The sequence below is a fragment of the Labeo rohita genome, chromosome 16 (genome assembly GCF_022985175.1).
Source record: "Labeo rohita strain BAU-BD-2019 chromosome 16, IGBB_LRoh.1.0, whole genome shotgun sequence".
Classification (NCBI taxonomy): domain Eukaryota; kingdom Metazoa; phylum Chordata; class Actinopteri; order Cypriniformes; family Cyprinidae; genus Labeo; species Labeo rohita.
Window position 1 is genome coordinate 23,090,529 of NC_066884.1, and position 19,951 is coordinate 23,110,479.

The following is a 19,951-nucleotide window of genomic DNA, read 5'->3' on the forward strand; positions in this document are numbered from 1 at the left end:
TAGCAGCTTTTCCGTGGTTTAACAGCATAAATGAGCAGAACAAAGTATGCAGTTGTACATTTCAAGTGCAATCCATGCTGTTGTTTACATCGGAGTGTCTCCAATATGGCCGCACATCCGGGTAACTGACCAAACCGTGACGTTAGACGTTATATACAGACAATAAGGGTCCTACCACAGTCATGGCACAGACACATAAGGACATCGTTAAAATGGTCCACATGAAATCACTGGTTCAACCATAATTTTACGAAGGTAGGAGAATACTTTTTGTGTGCAAAGAAAACTAAAATAACGACTTTACTCAACAATTACTCTCTTCCATGTCATCGTAGACACCATTAATGAAAGTACCACAACGCATGTGTCATGGTATTCTCGTTAATGGCGGCAGACTGTCCCAAAAGCAAAGATATAGTTGTTATTTCTGTTTTCTTTGCACACAAAAAGTACTCCTGTAGCTTCATAAAATTAAGGTTGAACTACTGATGTCACATGGACTATTTTGACAATGTCCTTACTACATTTCTGTGCCTTGACCATAGGACACTAGTTGTCTGTGGAGGTTTTTTGGGTGAACTATCCCTTTAAAGCACAATGTTAAAAAAAGACTTTATTATTGCAGTAAACTACCCCATTATTGTGGCTTACAAGTAAAGCAATATCTATTTGGATGCAAGAGTTTTATGATGTGATGCAACATTTCATGAGAAGGAACAGGCCTGTCATAACACATGATAGTTATCTCATTAAAAAAATATGTACAGAGTTCCTGTGATGCGAACACACAAACACATGTCAAATGAAATCAAGTGCAATGGGAATGTTTTAATCTTGTCAATCTCACAATCTCTTATCGCATTACATGCAATCATACATTTAGGAGAGTTTGACAAAAAATGTAAAAACATAAGAAATTGAAAAAAATCAAAGCTATAAATATTACAAAATATATAAATACATATATAAAACGCACATTTCATGAAAATTCATGGTTCATACTTGACAAAACTCCAGAAAGCATGTCAATCATTCAGTCAAGCTAGTGCAGCAAAACAGTAAAAAATGTAAACAAACAAAAATATATATTTACAAAGTAGAGCAAAAAAAAAAACCTAAACTACAAATCTTAAATTGAACTATGGAATGCACATACATCCACGTTAAACAATAAATCTGTGCTTGTTATCTTTGGATGTCATGAGTAACTTTCACATGATCCCGTATCAGTAGTGTTCATTCAGTCACGCTGACTGACAATCACCATGTGAAATACTGAAGTGATGAACACCGTTTAAACTGATACTTAATAGAATTTATAATTAAATTTAAACAATAAAATTACTCTTTTGTACAAAAGTTGGCATAACAGCAAAACAGGAGTCAAATAGACAGCAGCTGAGCGCAAGCGATTAGCACATAAAATTCAATCTGATTTAAAGCAACTGTATGTAATGTGTTTAAAACATCTGATGGTAAACTGACTTCTAATAAGGTATATGGCTTCTGTTTATTTCCCATACTTCCTTGCAAACGTCCGTTCCGGAAGTAAGTTTGTTGAGTGGATATGAAATACCGTGAAAGAGGCGGATTGCTTTAAGACAGCAACAAAAGCATGAGTACAGCTATCTACTTTAATTACGACACTGAATTAGACTCAACTGTAGGTGGCTCCAAAGTCTCAAAAATACATAAAACTTCATAAAGATGCTTTAAGTCTTTGGGCACCATGGGGAAGCTGCTAACCAACTATTTAAATAGAAGTCATAGTAATCAGTTTAATATTCCACATGATTATGGACAAGTGCTTAGTGCTCAGTAGAATTCTCACACATCAGTTATTTTAAAAATACAACTAAACTCTAACTAAACATACAGTAACTTAACATCTGCAATCACACGTAATACATATTTGCTCATAATGACTTTACAACTGCCAATCATAAAAAGGCTTTCAATATCATAACACTGTTTAGTACCTCTATGCCAGTGGTTTGCAAAAGGCATTTTTTAAACCCGGTTGCCTTTTCGAAGCCAACTCCCCTCAATAATAATAATAATAAAAAAGCCACAGTGATTTGACAACAGAAATGAGATTATTTTAACATCTGTAACACCTGCAGTGTAACACTGATTTATATCAAAACGCAAACTATTTCATTATAATAAGGCCAATTATTTAGCTGCATCTGTTCTGTACTGTCCGCTCTGTGCTCATTATAAGGTGTCAATTTTGTGAGGGTTGTGTTTTTTTCTTATAGGTTTCTCAGCTTTTCTCCTGGCCTGCCAATTCAGTCATCTGAAACTTCTCTGATGATGGGGTTACTGGCATTGTGACTACATCCTCTGGCGACGTGTAGTTGGCATCACTGGTGCCTGCGGACTTGGAAAACCCACTGGCGATGTCTTCAAACGTCCGGCCTTTGGTCTCAGGAACCCGGAAGTAGGTAAACACGAAGAAGATGATCAGGAGGATGAGGAATATGATAAAGACGTACGCATCACACAGTTTCTGAAAAGGAAGCAAGATCACAGTTATGCGTTTAGCTCTTGTGTCCTTGAAAAATGCAATACTGTTGAATTCTATGACAAGGTTCTCACCAGTAGTTTTGGGAAAAGCAGTCCGACAAGAAAGCTGGCAGTCCAGTTGCAGCATCCTGCCACAGCGATGGCTGCCGGACGTGGACCTTGAGCGAATAGCTCTGCCACTATGAACCATGGGATTGGACCTGGTCCCATTTCAAAACTGGCCACAAATCCAAACACTGCCAGAATGGCCAGAATGCTGATCGCTGAGGTTCCCTGCTGGCCGTATATGATAATTGAATCATTTGGAGAGAGAAATAGAGAATGATACATTTTAGTGAATGTCTTCTAACACAGATGTAATTTGGCATTCATTAATAAGATCATATACTGACCCCTACAGGTGCAGATTCAGCGACGGAGACGGCAGTCACATTCTGTGCTCCTGTAGTGTTCTTAAAATTAGAAAAGACAAAAAAAAATGAATTTAATTAAACTTAATGCCTTTATGTTTAATTTAAATAAAGTAAAATCCATGCCATTTAATTCTAAAGATTTAAATAGTTCAGCATTTAATGATACCATGGACCCTGGAAAGTGACCCTGGACCACAAAACCAGTCATAAGGGTCACATTTTTTAAAGTGAGATTTACACATCATCTGAATAAATTAGCTTTCCACTGATGTATGGTTCATTAGGATAGGACAATATTTGGTTGAGATACAACTGTTTGAAAATCTGGAATCTGAGGGTGCAAAAAAATCACAATATTGAGAAAATCATCTTTAAAGTTGTCCAAATGTAGTTCTTAACAATGCATATTACTAATCAAAAATTAGGTTTTGATATATTTACAGTAGGAAATTTACAAAATATCTTCATGGAACATGATCTTTACTTAATATCCTAATGATTTCTGGTTTTGTGGTCCAGGGTCACATATAATGATATCTCAAAAGTCCCAAACTCACCACAAGTTTAAGAGAAATGGTCATGAGCAGAGTGCAGAAAGTCATTCCAGCCAGTCCGATCATGTGAAGTGTTCTTCTTCCTGCCCTCTCCACCAGGAAGAGCTGTTGAGCAAAGCAAATGGACACTTAAAACACAGCCCTTAAGTAACATTTTAGTATGCCCTCATAAGTATGCCATAAGGGCATAAAAATGGCAAATAACAGTAATAATAATTTTAGCTCCACTGTGTAAACTCACAGAGATGACAGTGAAGAGAGTGTTGACGGCACCCACTCCAATGGTGGCAAAGACTGGCCCAGTGATACCTGCACTTCTGAAGATCTCTGTAGAGTAATAAATGACCTGGAAAAATTCACAAAAAACACAGCTGGTCAACATTTAGAACAGTTCATGTCCATTTTCTAAGCTGAAGAATATGAAAACATGGATGGAAGCCTTAGAAAATGACAGAAATCCACTTGTCTTGTTTTTTAGTAAAAATATCTAAAACATTATTTAAAAAAAAAGATACATTTACTAGGGAGAACTGTGTATAATATTACAACTTGTTATAAAAATTATTATAAATTTAAAAAACATACATTATTATATGCTTCATTTTATCACCTTAGCTGTTTTAGGCATAAAAAAAATGAGGGAAAAGAAATCTAATATATAATAGTACACAGTATATATGAAGTCCACAGCAATCTGTTTAGTCATAGCATTTGTTATTTTTACAATGTAGACTTTTAATAAATACATTTGTGCTGATTAATCTTAGTTCAGGTGTTCTTTCAGGCTAGAACTGTGTTGATAGTATTCAAATTCCTTATTGCAAATAGTAAAAATGACTTTGGTTTTATCGGTGGCTTCATTTAGATGGGTTTAAAATTTAAAATACTCTTCATTGAGCCAAGAAGATCTTTGTCATTGTTTTGCATCATAATGTACGGATATGCACAAAGGTGTATAATGTGAAAATTTTAACGCACCATTTCTTCCACCACTAATTAATTGAATTATATAAATATACATATATCAGTGTTGAATTTTTAATTCTGTACCACAAAACAGTATATAGACTAAAGATATCTTGTTTGATTGATATGTTAACTATTTTTACCTGGAAAACAAGGCACTGCTGACTATAAATATGTTTATCGGGATAACCTAATCAAGCGTCAGATTTATATTTAGCTCGTGTGAGAAGTTTTGTATGAAGTGCGGAGTGTGAGACTCACAGCGTTGATTCCGGACAGTTGTTGGGACAGCTGCAGGATTATGGCGATAATAATGGGCTGCCTGTAAGCGGGGTTACGGAACAGCTCTGGAATGGAAACCTTCTTCTCCATGGACATCTTCATGGCCTCTTCCTTCATCTCACGAATGTCATCCTCCACATCTGAATGCCCACGAAGACGAGTCAGCACTGAGAATAGAAGAAAGAAAGACATACATAGTCAGCACAGAAGAGTAAATATACTTTACTTTTTTATATACTTGAAATATATACATTAGCAGGTCCTGAGTAAAAATCGCCACGGGCCCCTAGGATCGTCACCACATTTCTCCATACTAGCAACATTCATGCCTGGTATGCTAGACCCTCATTTGATGCTTCTTAAGAGTTTATTCAGTCATAGCAGACTCACCTTGGCGTGCCTCTTCCTCCTGGTTCAGATTGATCAGCAGGTATCGAGGGCTCTCCGAGCAGAAGATCAGCATGATGCTCTGTAACACTGCAGGCACTGTCGTCAGGGCCAACAACAATGGCCACAAGGTCTGAGACCCCAGCAATGACTCCAGACCTAAGATCTACCAATGAAATCCACAAAAATTACCATTTGTAACTATTACATTTTTTTTGTATATATAATTTGTATATTGCAAATCAGTAAGACTTCCAAAAAAGGATCAATGAATAATTAATTATAATGAATAGGGACTTTCAAGGTTCAAAAATGACTCAAAACCACCATAAAAGTGTCACAGAAATGGTCCAAATATCTTAAATAGTGGTTGACTGATTAATCAGCAATGATATTAAGCATTTTCATGGTTATCGGTTTCGGTCATTTTCAAAACTGATTTGCAAATAAAGGTAAAAGTATTTAAAGAAAGTCTTTGTCAGAGCCTTTATTATTCTTAATTTTAACATTAAATTTTACACCAGATACACACACATATCGGTTCAAAAAATCGGTCTACTTGATCTGTAATAATCGGTATCAGCCTTGAAAACCACATATCAGTTGACCCCTACTTCTGAAGCCATACAATAAGTTTTGTGAGGAAAATAACTTTTGTGGTCAATTCATGAAGAAATCATTCAGACCAGTTTTGTGGTGAATGAATGAACTGATTCATTAATAATATCTGACTCAAAAGAATAATTTCATCACAAATTGAACATCTACTGAATGTGCAGAGGAGTTGTCAAGATTTTTTGTCAGTCTGTACCTTGCAAAAAGTTATGTCATATGTTTTTAGAAAAGTGATTGATTTTAGAAAAGCAATTTAATTATACTTCTGTGGTGCTTTTGAAAGTTTTGTAAGCTTCAGTGTCTTTAGAATTGCATGAAAATAAGACATTTATATTGGGTTTGAATAAGAAAAGGCTAAGTAAATTAGGACAGAAAGTTATTTTTTACGTTATGCTATACCTTTAATCTCTCATACAAACCATCATACAAACTCGCAATTCAGATTTTTCTTCTTAGAATTGGGAGATAAAAAATTGCGAGTTGCAAAGTCAGAATAGCGAGAAAAACTTTATGCGAGAAATTAAGTCAGAACTGTAAGATAAAAATCACACAATTCTGATTTTTCACGCAAATGCGAGTTTGTATCTCACAATTCTGGCTTTTTTCTTTATAACTTTTTCTGACTTTATAACAGAATTGTGAGTTTGTATTACGCAATTCTGTGAAAAAAGTCAGAATTGTAAGATAAAAAGTCGCAATTACCCTTTTTTTTTAATTCAGTGGTGGAAACGGGTTTCCATAAATTTCTTATCATCATTTATAGATAGAAAAATCTAACCTGGGCAATTAGGATGCCAATGACCACGCCAAGCTGGTGAAGGGTACCAAAAGCCCCTCGCAGTGCCGTTGGTGCAATTTCACCCACATACATGGGTGTCAATCCTGTACACAGGCCACAGAATGCACCAATAACCAGACGCCCAACTATTATCAACTCATAAGAGGTGCTCACGGCGGATAAACCCATCAGGCCTCCACCAATCAAAGCCAGGATGTTGGACAGAAGCATGGCTTTCCGTCTGTAATGAGAAGAAGAGAGATGAACAAAGGAAATTTTATGCATTAAGCATTTTATGTTCAAAGAAATGGTGTGATTTTTAATTTTCTCACCTCCCCAGTTTGTCAACTAGAGTGCCGACACTAAGAGACCCAATCATGCCGCCAACATTGAAAATGGAAACGGTTACACTCCACACTGTTGTCAATGTGGAGTCATCCATTGGATCTCCAGTGCGCATCAGAGTCACATTTTTGATGAAGTTCTTCACTTTCTGATGATCAACAGAGAGACAGATGATGAGTGACGAAGTAAGTAATGAAGTGTTGTTTTCTGGAGTCAAAATTGATGAAACTTGATGAAACACTTACCTCATCGGGTGCATTGATGACGCCTGTGTTGTAGCCAAACTGCAAGGAACCGATGACAGCTGTGGACACGCAGAGCATGAGGCACCATGTGATCTGCTTCCCCTGGGCAAAAAGAAGAAATTCACATATTGTGATATGCACAAAAATGAAAAGAGTAAAAGCAAGACACAAACTGAGGGAACCTTCAATCAGTTTAAGGGTCTGTGGCATCAAAAAGTTCGAAAACTCCTGCATTAAATAGGAGTAACGCTACCAGGACTAACAGTGCCAAACAGGCAAAGGAAAGCAGAGCCTTTATCACTTTTGCATTTATCTTTAACACACAAATCACACTCTTGTGTCACACCCGTTCCTTCAGTATCCTCTGTCACATTCAAATTCATAATGCAATCCTTGTTTGCTACTTCAATTCGTCCTCAATTCAATTTCAAACGGCACGCAAATTCTGATAGCAACGTATTACACAATGCAGTATTTCCCAGACTATATGTGAAAGTGGAACAAGAAAGTTGCATACATTAGTAAGCAATAATAATGGGAATGTTAGTGTCATTATGTGTCATTTTCTACTGAAAAAAATTCTGAAACTGTCTGGCCGCTCTGAACTTTATGTCTGTTCCTTTTTTAGTGTGTCAAATTAAAAGAAAATAGAAATAAGGACCTAAGTTTACTGTCAACTGTGCAGCTTCTGTACGGCTGCAGAGAAACCCAAGTTCACCAGAGATTAAAGAGTTAAAATCCGCCTGACTGACGATACAAATATGTGTTAGCAGCACAGGTACAGGAAACCACACATTTAGGCCACTTCCCACTAGCTGTCACATGTTAAGCTATGTGGGTAATGGGCTACAAACTATAGGGTGTATTGGTTGACGCATTTGTATTTTTAGAAGTTTGTAGTTTTTTTTTTTTTTTTTTTTTTTTGAGAGAGAGAGGGAGAGAAATGTACAATTAGTAACCTAAAAAGGTCATTTGTAGCGGTTTTTCATAATAATATGTAGTGGATTGCTTTAAGTAACTCCCTCAATATTGCATTTGGCAAATGTCAGTACGAAAAGAAACATTGCAATGCACTTTGAAACCTGTGCACAGAACCTTCAGGCATGTTTACACCAGTCTGATGTTACGATTAAGACTTAAACACACACACTGACTCGTGGAGCAGTGACTGCAAACAAGGATATGGGTGTCATCATGTGATCTGTAAGTAATCGAAAACGCCATCTTTATGAAATCTAATGTTCATAATGACTTCTGCTGATGGAGGACAGAACAGATCAAACCACATATTTGCACCCCACATCCTGCCATGCAACCAACAGCCTCTTAACTGACCACATTCATTTACGAAATCAACACACTCAGTGTTAGACTCACTAAACAGATTGCAACTGGCTCTCGGATTGGGAATTTCCATTCTGTCTGTCCATTCTTAAACAAGTAAGAACCAGTCAGGATGCTGTTCATATTATGCTCAAGTTTGAACATGCCAACTGAACCCTACTCTAAACATTCATTCTCCTTGTTGGTTTCCTTTGGTTTCATAATTCACATGCTGCAATACAAGATGATAAAACAGGTCAAACAAAGTTCCACTACCATCGCTGCATTTTTTTCTATTTATTAAGGTGATGAGTCAAATCACTTGAAAATTCATAGCCTAAAGAGGCATTTTCCAAGGATATCTTGTTAAACCCACTTGTGCTACACACAAATGTTACACAATCAGCATGTAAACCGTGAGATGACAACATTTCAAATCTACACCAGATGTCCATGGGTATCCCCTGAATATTTACTTAAGTTTCTGCATGGTAACCACAGTTACCTGTATAGAGGATCACTGTAGTAACACCTACACCACAAACCATGGTACATTTTCTAAAAACATACCTAGGAAACAACTGCCATAAAAATACATATTACATTATCCATATTACATTAAACTCCATCATTTCTGCATGATATTTCTGAAGAAGGACACATTAGCATATTTTTAAAAAAGTACTTAAGTGCAAACTAAATGCATTTTTTTAGGAAAACATTTCTGCATTTTTCTCCATATAATGGACTGGTATGGTGCCCCGATTTTGAACTTCCAAAAGGCAGTTTAAATGCGGCTTCAAACGATCCCAAATACAGTTGTAAACGATCCCAGCTGAGGAAGAAGAGTCTTGTCTAGTGAAACTATCAGTTATTTTCATAAAAAAAATGCAATTTAAATGCTTTTTAATCTCAAATGCTAGTCTTGCCTTTCTCTTCCTGAACTCTGTACATTCTGATTCAAGACAGTTAGGGTATGTTGAAAAACTCCAATCGTATTTTCTTCCTCAACTTCAAAAATCATTTCAAGATCATCCTACATCGCTGCAGAAGTTCCGACCAAAGTGAAACCAAAGTAAACATGCAAAGAAGATCAAACACCCTTAACAAAAAAGGTAAAACAGCAATATAGGACGATTTCGAAGTTGAGAGAGAGTTTTACACATACAGGAACAAAAACAGTTTAGGCAGAGTAAGACAAGACGAGCGTTTGACATTAAAAAGTATATAAATTGTATTAGTTTTATTAAAATAACTGATCATTGCACTAGATAAGACCCTTCTTTCTTAGCTGTGATCGTTTACAACCGCATTTGAGATCGTTTGAAGCCGCATTTAAACTGTATTTTGGACGTTTAGAATCGGGGCACCATATCAGTCCATTATATGGAGAAATCCTGAAATGTTTTCCTCATAAAACATAATTTCTTTACGACTGAAGAAAGAAAGACATGAACATTGTGGATAACAAGGGGGTGAGTAAATTATTTGTAAATTGTAGTTCTGGAAGTAGGGTCCTCTTTTAAATGTTATCTCTAATGCAATTTAATATAGATTTACTGCAATTTACCTAAACATCACACATTAAAATGCACAAATTCACATTATTTCTTATGTACATGTAATATATATTGCATCTTTTTTTGTGTCATCTGAATCTCATTCACCTAATATATTTACTTGAAGTTCACCCTGAGATTTTAAGGTAATAAATTACTAATAAAGTATCACACTTGTATGTTTATGTATGTTTTTAAATTTAACATTATTATTAATTTTTAGTGTTTTTAATCTCACATGCCACCTGCAGTTCTTTCATTATCCCCACTTTGGAAACCTTGACGTAGTGTAATGTTTAATGCACTTCATGTTGTTAATAACAACATGGATTATATATATATATTTTTTTGTATTGTTATATCAATATGGTACAAGATTATCGTATTTAAATCAATGTGATAAACAAATTAGGTCAAAATTAATCAAACAGTATTCTCACACACACACACATATATATATATATATATATATACACTACCATTCAAAAGTTTGGGGTTTGGAGTTTGGGGTTTTAAACTTGTTATTCATGAAAGAATCCTGAAAAAAAAAAAAATCACAGGTTCCAAAAAAATATTTGGCAGCACAACTGTTGATATTATCCAACATTGATCATTCTAATAATAAATCTGCATATTAGAATGATTTCCGAAGGATCATGTGACACTTAAGACTGGAGTAACAGCTGATAAAAATTCAGCTTTTCATCACAGGAATAAATTCTATTTTAAAGTATGTTAAAATAAAAAATATTATTTTATACTGTAAAAACATTTTGCAATATTACTGTTTTTTTTCTATATTTTTAATCAAATAAATGCAGCCTTGATGAGCATAAGAGACTTCTTTAAAGACTATTACAAGTCTTACTGACCCCAAACTTTTGAACGGTAGTGTATATATAGCAAAAAATAAGCCCTCATTCTGTATGAAGAGATAGATAGGAAAAAAGGCTATACCTTACTGTCTTGCATCTTCTCCATCCTGCTCTTTGTTGCAAATGCCAATTATTTTTGCGATTGAGATAGAGGTCTTCTGTTCTTCCTCTTTTTGCAGTGAAACCAAACGTATGTTTTCTGGGTGCGTATTTGGAAAAGCCTCTAAAAAGGAAACAAGAATATGAATATCTGTTGTCAGTAATGCTAAGAAAGAAGTCAATCCTTTTATGTCTACATACATCAAGAACAACTACAAAAAAGCAGCTTCCTGCAACGGATGTCTGCTGAGTTGATATGACAGCTGAGCATCAGTATTGTGCAAAGCAAACTGCAAGTAAATGTGGAAGTCGAATAAGATGCTTCTCTATTAGCACAAGGTCCACACTATATATTGCTCAAGACTTGGTGGCTTTCATGTGACATTCAATCCCGCATAAATCTTACTAAAGTTAAACAACTGAAATTTAAAACAGTTTATCAGTGAATAAAATAAAACTTGCAGTTCCCTGATTCAAGTGATGCTTTCTGTAAGCACTCTTAAGTCAGTAATAATATTCAAAGTGGTCATAAAGTACAGTGAACTTCACTGCATTTTTATTTTAAAGATTTGAGACACAACTTAAACATTTTTTACATTTTAAATACTAATTTTGTCTAAATTAGTAATCACATACTTGAGTTAGTTTCTAGATTAGAAGTTTCTAATCAAGCAGCATCATCGTAGTTACATAAATATCATTCCGGCTAATTATTAAAAACAACAACAATAATAAAATGATCATATTTACGTTTGTTTGCAGAGCTCGCGTGTCGATCAGGTAGTGGCTGGTGTATGATGAAACACTCGCGCTGGTGGGTTTTTATAGAGAGTGAGACACGACAGTCGGCACGTTGCACTTTTTGTCGTCACATCGGTGCTCCCCCTGTTTCGGTAACTTCTGAGTCACAGGACTTCACTAGAACTTCTTCTTAAGTCATTCGCGTAACACCCTTTTGTTAAAAGTGATGGCCGCGTCTCAAAAACTAGTGAGCAGCCGCTAGTCTGCATCATCTGAGCATCACTCAGAACGTGCCAATGACGCCTACAACGCTGTCTACATAGGGATCTCATGAGGTTCTGAGGCAAAGCCTGTTCAAATGTCCTTATTTGGTTATTCGCCACATTAACTGGACGTAAATCGCGCCTCTGTTCCTCAGGCGCAGCATCCCACCAGATTCAAACCTGCCAAAAGTTGCTGTCTGACACAATAAAACCGTTATTGTTGTCATGTGAGTGTTTCTGTGAAAGAATGACATCTTTTTTTGTTTTGTAAACAAGTAGTCCTCTCTTCCGAGACCGGACAATTTGCGGGGTTTGCTGGCACTTCATACAAGTGTGTGATCTAGTGATAACAAATGTTTCATTGCCTACGCTCGTTAGCTTTCGTTTGTTCACTGAAATTGGCTAAAATGCATTGCAAATTAATTTCTATCACACTGGATAACGCACTTATCAATCACAGCTTAGTATTGATCAATTTTCTGGTCTTTTAAATAGGCGAATAACCTGAAAATAAAATCATTACGTTTATTATTAGGCCTACACTGAATACAATGTAATAACATAAAATAAAAATGTAATAATACACAACCTCATTGAACTCTAAGACTAGTCGTATGTGTTTTTTTTTTTAACAGACAAACAGGAACTTGCCAAAGGAAACGTTTTGAGAACTGAGATCAGCCCTAGCATCCTGCCACTGTGGTCTTTTTTTTTCTTTTTTAGTATAACTAAACTCTGCACCCTTTAAAAAGCTCAACATTTTAATTGTTTTAAAAGCCTGTCAAGCTTCTACATGCTTCAGTTATGTATCTGACTTGGAAAATACGTGGATTTTATATGTGACCCAGGATCACAAAACCAGTCATAAGGGTGAATTGAGATTTATGCATCATCTGAAAGCTGAATAAATAAGCTTCCCATTGATGTGTGGTTTGTTAGGATAGGACAATATTTGTTTGAGATGCAGCTATTTGAAAATCTGGAATCTAAGGGTGCAAAAAAAAAAAAAAAAAAAAAAAAAAAAAAAAAAAAAAAAAAAATCACAATATTGAGAAAAATCGCCTTTAAAGTTGTCCAAACAAAGTTCTTGATGTATAGTAATAATCAAAAATTAAGTTTTCATATGAAGAGTTCAGATGCAAAACCAGCTAAATCCATCTGACGTCTTTCTTTTAAAAATGCATTTTTATCAGGCTCAGATGTTTAGGTTTCTATGCAAGAACTGGTACTTCTGATTGGGCTGAGGCTGGTATTTTAGCGAGTTTGAAGTAAAAGTATTTGATGGACGTATAATATGTGTCAAGAGCATTCACTCAGTATCATTATCTCATTTTTGACCAAGATGGCTTTTAGCTGGTTTTGCATCTGAACTCTTCATATATTTACAGTAGGAATTTTACAAAATATCTTCATGGAACATGATCTTTACTTAATTTCCTGATGATTTCCTGATGACCCATACAAGGTATTTCTGGCTATTGCTACAAATATACCCCAGCAACTTAAGACTGGTTTTGTGGTCCAGGGTCACATATTATAAATGTGCTTTTAAGTTATTAACAGCATTATAATGGCATATGAAGTATATGTGACCCTGGACCACAAAACCAGTCATAATAACTGAGATTTATACATAATCTGGAAGCTGAATAAATACGCTTCCCATTGAACAGGACAATATATGGCTGAGATATAACTATTTAAAAATCTGTAAACTGAGGGTGCAAAAAAAAAAAAAAAAAAAAAAAAAAAAAAAAAAAATATATATATATATATATATATATATATATATATATATATACACACACACATATACACATATATATAATATTATATATTATAATATATTGCATAGTGAACATTTGAAGCATATTGTTTAAATGGAAAGAGTGTCCAAAAAAACAAAAAAAAACAAAAAAGGGCAGGAAAGTAACCCATGGTAACATTTGATCATCAATTAGTCGTTTCCTTTCAGAGTTAAGCTCAAGGAAATCATGTTACTTCCTAAAAGAATATAATCCTGTAAATCAGAACTCACTTCTGGAGAAATTAAAAAAAAAAAAAAAAAAAAAAAAAAGCTGACATTCTATTCTATTTTGCACTCATCCATGCATTTGATTACCATCTACTGCTTTTTCCCCACATGCATAGTGAACATTAATACTTAAAAGGATAGTTCACCCAAAAAATGAAAATCCTGTCATCACTTACTCATCCTTAAGTTGTTCCAAATGTGTATTAATTTCTTTCTTCTGCTGAACACAAAAGAAGAGATTTGGTAACCAAACAGTTGCCAGTAGCCATTGACTTCAGTAATTCTTTTCATTTTCATTTTCTTCATTAAATTCAATGTCTACCAGCAACTGTTTGGTTACATTCTTCACAATATCTTTTTTTGCGTTCAACTGAAGAACTAAACTCATACAGGTTTGGAACATCGCGTGAGGAAATGATACAGTTCCATTTTAGAGTGAACTATCCCTTTAAGGTTACATCAAGATTGCTACACTTCCTGCGTGTTCTTGAGTAAGACACTTGGCACTGCGAGGCATCTGTTGAATAACCTTATTTGACCAGCTATCCTCTGACCTTTTCCCCTCATGTTTTGCATCAGATATTAGAAATGTATAGAAAGAGAGGAATTTCTAGGCACTGCAATCAGTATAGTCATTACAATTGCTCCATCTTAACTGTATTATTAATGGCTGCTCTCACAATGAGACTATTTTGTGCTACTTTACTGCCATCTGCTGTTTTAAAAGCACAACAGTCAAATGAGATTAAACGGAGCTGTTATGCTGGGTAAGGATTTACAGAACATCCTAATGCCTTAATCACTGAGTTCATGGAAATTCATCTTGTCTGTTTAAACTAAATAAGCCTCTATATGGCTAAATCCAGTAACTTTAGATTAGTGTTATTAAAAAGGGCATGTAGAATGAACAGAGTTTACCTTAGTCCTTGACCATTGCATACTAATATCTTACGTTCAATTTTTTTTTTTTTTTTTTTTTTTTAAACCTCGCAGATGTTATTCAACTCCACACCTCAAAAAAGCCACTTTGGCATGATGGTTAATGAGTGATTTAGACTGTACAAACTGTAATTTGTTGCATGGATACAAAAAATAAAAAAATAGAAACACAAAACCATCATTAGTTGAAATTGTGCGTTTTTATTTTGTAAATTGCAACAGTAAGATGTAGAGTTACAAAGCGTAATGCTAATGTAGGACTTCAAATTGCTGAAGGTCAAAAGGTCATAAGGTTCCAAAGCCCACTCTGAATGACCTTTCATTCTCCAGCAGGGAAACCAATACTTAAGACGACATCAAATTTGGGTAACATATTATGAGGTACTCTACAAAAGGTTTGGAGTTCATGATTTGAAAGTAACAGTGACCGTTTAGATCTTTCCAGGGAAGCTTCCATCCTCAATCTGTCCATTCCATTTCTCCACCTTAAGGAAAGTACAAAGACAAGAAAGCATTGTATATCAAACAACTTCCAGCAGACCTTCACATCTCATCAGCTTTTACAATGATTGGTTGTCTCTTGTTGAAGGGAAACTCGTGTTTAAAATGGTGATACTTGTGATGAACCCAGCTCTGGGAATGGGTGTGTCAATAATGAAGAATAGAGAACTTTTTGTTGGTATGAGACTGCATCCTGACCATGCTCAAATCTTTTGCAACATTTGGGTGACTAATGAAGTCATCTGAAGAGTATGGCAGGATTAACCAAATTTTTGCCAGTGAATAATAGCGAAACTGCAACTGAATTAAAGCACAGGTTTCTGGTCACACCGATATTAGCAAGCATGGCCAACAACTTCTGGACATTCCCAGATCAACGTCATCAACCCCACACACTCTGCAACACCTTGTGTGTGAAGTCTTTAAACACGTCATAGCCACTTTTGACAGTTTGCAATATGATGAAAGCAAAAACATTCCATTCCATTGTGGAAGACTTCATCTTAGTTTGCAAAACTCATAGAATTAGAAGGCGATTAAGAAAATTAACCTGAACTCAGCATTTCACATATTCCAGGATTTTTCTCCATATAGTGGACTTCGATGGAGATCAACGGGTTGAAGGTCAATGCAGTTTCGATGCAGCTTCAAAGGGCTCTACACAATCTTAGCCGAGAAATAAGGGTCTTATCTTACAAAACAACTGGTCATTTTCTGTTGGAAAACTCTATGTTCCTTGGTTCAAAAAGATGAAGTTGGTGAAAAAAAAACCCATTCTCATTTTCTCCTCCAAACTGTCCAATCATTTTGCTAGATAAGACCCTTATTCCTCGGTTGGGACTGTGTAGAGCCCTTTGAAGCTGCATGGAAACTGCAATGTGGACCTTCAACTCGTTGATCCCCCTTGAAGTCAGGGGCCGATTACACTGCAATGTTTTCAGCCAAAAACGAAAAGCCTTTCATGTAAACACTCAATACGGGAATTTTTGAAAACGGTGACGTCACGTGTGTGTATAGTACGTGTTAGGTATGTAGACATGCGCATTATGTGTTGCTTTTACTTCCTTACAAGTATGTTTACTAATAAGCTGACAGCACCAACTACTGGCCTAGGATATATAATACAGTGTTTTTGGCAGTTTTTGTGGATGTGTAAACGCGAATCCTTTTGAAAACGTTGTCGTGTATACATGAAATATTTTTAAAACTTTTTCATTTTTGACTACATTGTTGTTGTGTAAATGTAGCCTCAGTGGTGGCTCATTGGGGGAGGCAGGGAAGGCACAGCTTCCCCAAAATTGAGGTGAAAATGGGAGAAGGACAATTTAATGTTAATAAAAGTCGCAATTAATTGCAGTTCTGGTCTCTGGTAATTTCACAGCTATAATATCATAACATGTTACTGAGGTTGGAAACCGCCACTTTTCTATTGCGAATGTGCTGAATCTGCTGATGTAATTATAACCGCTAAGTGACAGAGAAGGGGGGGGGAGGCCGGGGGAGAGCCGATTGGAGCGTTTCAAAACAGTAAATTATTTTGCAACGCAGTGGTTGGATGCCAAATCAGAGTTTCAAAAAGGTCTGTTGATGCTGTGCTCTTTGCTCGCTTTCTCTATATAAATTTATTTGTTGTTTGAATAACAGTGGAAATAAAATCATTACAATTAATGTGTCTAACTTTCAGTGTTTTTATTAAAATGTGATCATGTTAAAGTTTCGTATTAGGAACATTTCATGACACGACACTCATTATCTGGTCCCAAAAATGTGCTTTGTTAACAGATTACACTAACATTAGGTTACTTAGGCTATAGCCTTGCTAGAGTTGGGTCAACCTCTTTCTTTTTTGACTGAAGAAAGAACGACATGACCCTCTTCGACGACATAGAAGTGAGTAAATTATCAGGAAACTTTCTGGAAGCGAACTAATTCTTTTAAAAGATCAGACTCCATGTGGTTTGGTTATTGTGGTGGTTTTGGTGCACCCTGACCTGTACTCGTAATGCAGAAAACGAGAAAAGGAGATAATTTTTTTTTTTTTTACGCTTGCCCACTTCCACAGAAGAAAAAAACAAATTTCAAATGCATATATCTGTCAAAAGTTTATTTTGTAAGCATTTTGCATTAGAGCACATTGATGCCCTCAAAAGTAAGAGATCAAGACTAAATGTCACACTTATTATTTTTTCCCTTGCTGTATGTACAACTCAAAACCAGAATTGACTGGCGTGTGAGAAGTCTGAGTTTTAGTCTGAGACAATGTGACAAAAAGCCACCTGAGAAATTCAAGTTAATTTTATTTAAGTATGTGCTCATGAAATAACACCAGGAATGTCTATTAGGAAACTAGGGTAGATCTTGATTTTAATTTACTCAAAGGTTCTATTACTTATGTTTTAAAGGTGTTTTTGGTAAAACAGACTCACCCAGCTCATTGGACACAGGCTCTTGTAGACCTTCTGATACCATTCGCAGGGAGAAGTGTCCTGCCCTTTGCTTGACAGAGCCTTACTACACCTGTGGAAGTCTGAGAGGAAACACTGAAATCAGCCAGAAATAGTGTACAGTTTCCAACCATGACATCTAAAATGTGTTATTCAATTCATAATGCATTTTGACGAAGTCACACATGATAAGGTCAAATAATCAGTAGATCAATTATAGTTCATAACTTCAGGACTAACACAAGACTTGGTGATTTACTACAAACAACCCTGCTTTATCACTGATGTGACCTTCAAGAAAACAAGCCATAAATCAAAGCATTTGTGGCACAATGTTTTTATTAATGCCATAATTTTTGTTAAAAGTATTAGCCATATAATCATTTATATTGTACTTACCAAGGTAATTCTGGAAACAGTTTCTTGTCTGGTTAGTGTTTGGAAAACGGGCATCGAAAGGAGCCGTTTTGTAGTTCTTGATCTTGTCCTCAATAAGATCAGCCATCTTCAGCCAAAATAGTGGGTCTGCTTGACACAATAAACATTTACAGATAAATACAAAAATTAACAAAACACTTAAATTAACATAAACGGACTTTAACTACGCCGATGTCGTAGTTTAACAGTGTAACCAAGCAGACGACTGGAAGTGTCATTCAGTGTCTCAGTAACTGTTTAAACTGACGCCAGTGCAGTGATGTTAAACTTACTTAATGTACTTTAAACGACTTTTTTAAACTTTCAACGGGTAAATGTGAATTGAAGTGAACTTGTAAACGCGTAAACAAGTTTGGTATGCGTTAAAAATAGTAGACATATTCACTTAAGTAACATAACCTTGATATAACCGGTTAAAGTAGCCTGTTTGCTAGCTCGCTAACTAACTCAAATAAACCATTCTCCTAAAACGCCCGTTGCTGTTTTGTCAATTTTTCAAAAGAGTAAAGCTAAAGGGTTTCAATAAACCTTGAATGAGATAAGCAATTTCACGACAAGTTAGATTACACAAATATAAACATTAAGGCCTACCTCTTTACTGTGCCCTTATCGTAACGTCCTCTCGAAAGACTTTTTGAGCGCACTGAATTATGGGAAGTCAAAGTGTGTAGGGGTGGCATAAGGATGAGTAAAGGCGGGGTTTACGAGACTGAACTAACACGATATATATATATATATATATATATATATATATATATATATATATATATATATATATTATTTACACTCTCTATCAGTAGCATTCATGTATACGTTCCTTTAGCGTTTATTCAAATCTTCAGATGTAATATGAAGGAAATAAAATAACACTAGTAATATAAAACAATACGTGAATGTAAAATAATAAATGACGTAATAAAAAATAATAAAATAAAAAATGAGATGTCAGTAATATTATTAAAACAATAACAGCAATATACAATCTAAAATAAAATGCAATAAAAAATAATCTTTCAGAAAGAAACTCATGAAATTTGTTTAAATGGAGGCGTTAACGTTTATATATATATATATATATATATATATATATATATATATATATATATGTAAATATAAATATATTTTATTTATTTACCTAAAATATTTACAAAGTAATAAAAACAGGCTACGTAATAAAAAATAATAAAATAAAAAATGAGACACTTGGCAATATACAATCTAAAATAAAATGCAATAAAAAATAATCTTTCAGAAAGAAACTCATGAAATTTGTTTAAAAGCACAAAGAAAAAAATATAGCATGGTAAGACAGTGTCATCGGGTAAGTCATAAAGTGGAAAAAGCCTATAGAATAATACCGTAATATATTCAGAACCCATATCTGTCAAGAATATTTTTATTTAATGTATTATTTATTTAATTTGTTTGTGTTTTAGTATTAATGTTTTGTGTGCAATGAAGCAGCATAATGACATATTCTGATATTTTTATTGCAGTTTTAGCCACAGCAAGGGAATTTTTATTTTTTATTTTTTGGTAATTAATCTAAATAGAGCACTTTAGGAAATCTATGGCACTGACTAGAAAGCAACAGGCCTAATTCAAGAGAGTGTAGTTACT

General features: G+C 35.0%; 2 protein-coding genes across 4 annotated transcripts; both read right to left on the minus strand.

Annotated features, from left to right (window-relative positions):
• Positions 1–808: 808 nt before the first annotated feature.
• slc2a3b (solute carrier family 2 member 3b) lies at positions 809–11,903 on the minus strand. Of its 2 annotated transcripts, none has more exons than XM_051132241.1 (12): positions 11,721–11,903; positions 10,954–11,094; positions 7,115–7,216; positions 6,857–7,017; positions 6,525–6,765; positions 5,135–5,297; positions 4,724–4,911; positions 3,738–3,842; positions 3,500–3,601; positions 2,922–2,981; positions 2,602–2,805; positions 809–2,512 (listed from the first exon to the last, which is right to left on the minus strand). In XM_051132241.1, the coding sequence occupies exons 2-12, from the start codon at positions 10,975–10,977 to the stop codon at positions 2,267–2,269; spliced, it is 1,596 nt and encodes a 531-aa protein (XP_050988198.1). In that variant the 5' UTR covers positions 10,978–11,094; positions 11,721–11,903; the 3' UTR covers positions 809–2,266. The 2 variants fall into 2 exon arrangements, with proteins under 2 accessions (XP_050988198.1, XP_050988199.1); XM_051132242.1 differs by having other exon boundaries at positions 2,602–2,802; positions 11,721–11,901.
• A 3,226-nt stretch (positions 11,904–15,129) lies between these two features.
• LOC127179005 (cytochrome c oxidase subunit 6B1) lies at positions 15,130–19,037 on the minus strand. Of its 2 annotated transcripts, none has more exons than XM_051132244.1 (4): positions 18,923–19,037; positions 18,293–18,418; positions 17,876–17,976; positions 15,130–15,433 (listed from the first exon to the last, which is right to left on the minus strand). In XM_051132244.1, the coding sequence occupies exons 2-4, from the start codon at positions 18,396–18,398 to the stop codon at positions 15,380–15,382; spliced, it is 261 nt and encodes an 86-aa protein (XP_050988201.1). In that variant the 5' UTR covers positions 18,399–18,418; positions 18,923–19,037; the 3' UTR covers positions 15,130–15,379. The 2 variants fall into 2 exon arrangements, with proteins under 2 accessions (XP_050988201.1, XP_050988202.1); XM_051132245.1 differs by having other exon boundaries at positions 18,293–18,421; positions 18,923–19,024.
• Between the last annotated feature and the right edge of the window lie 914 nt (positions 19,038–19,951).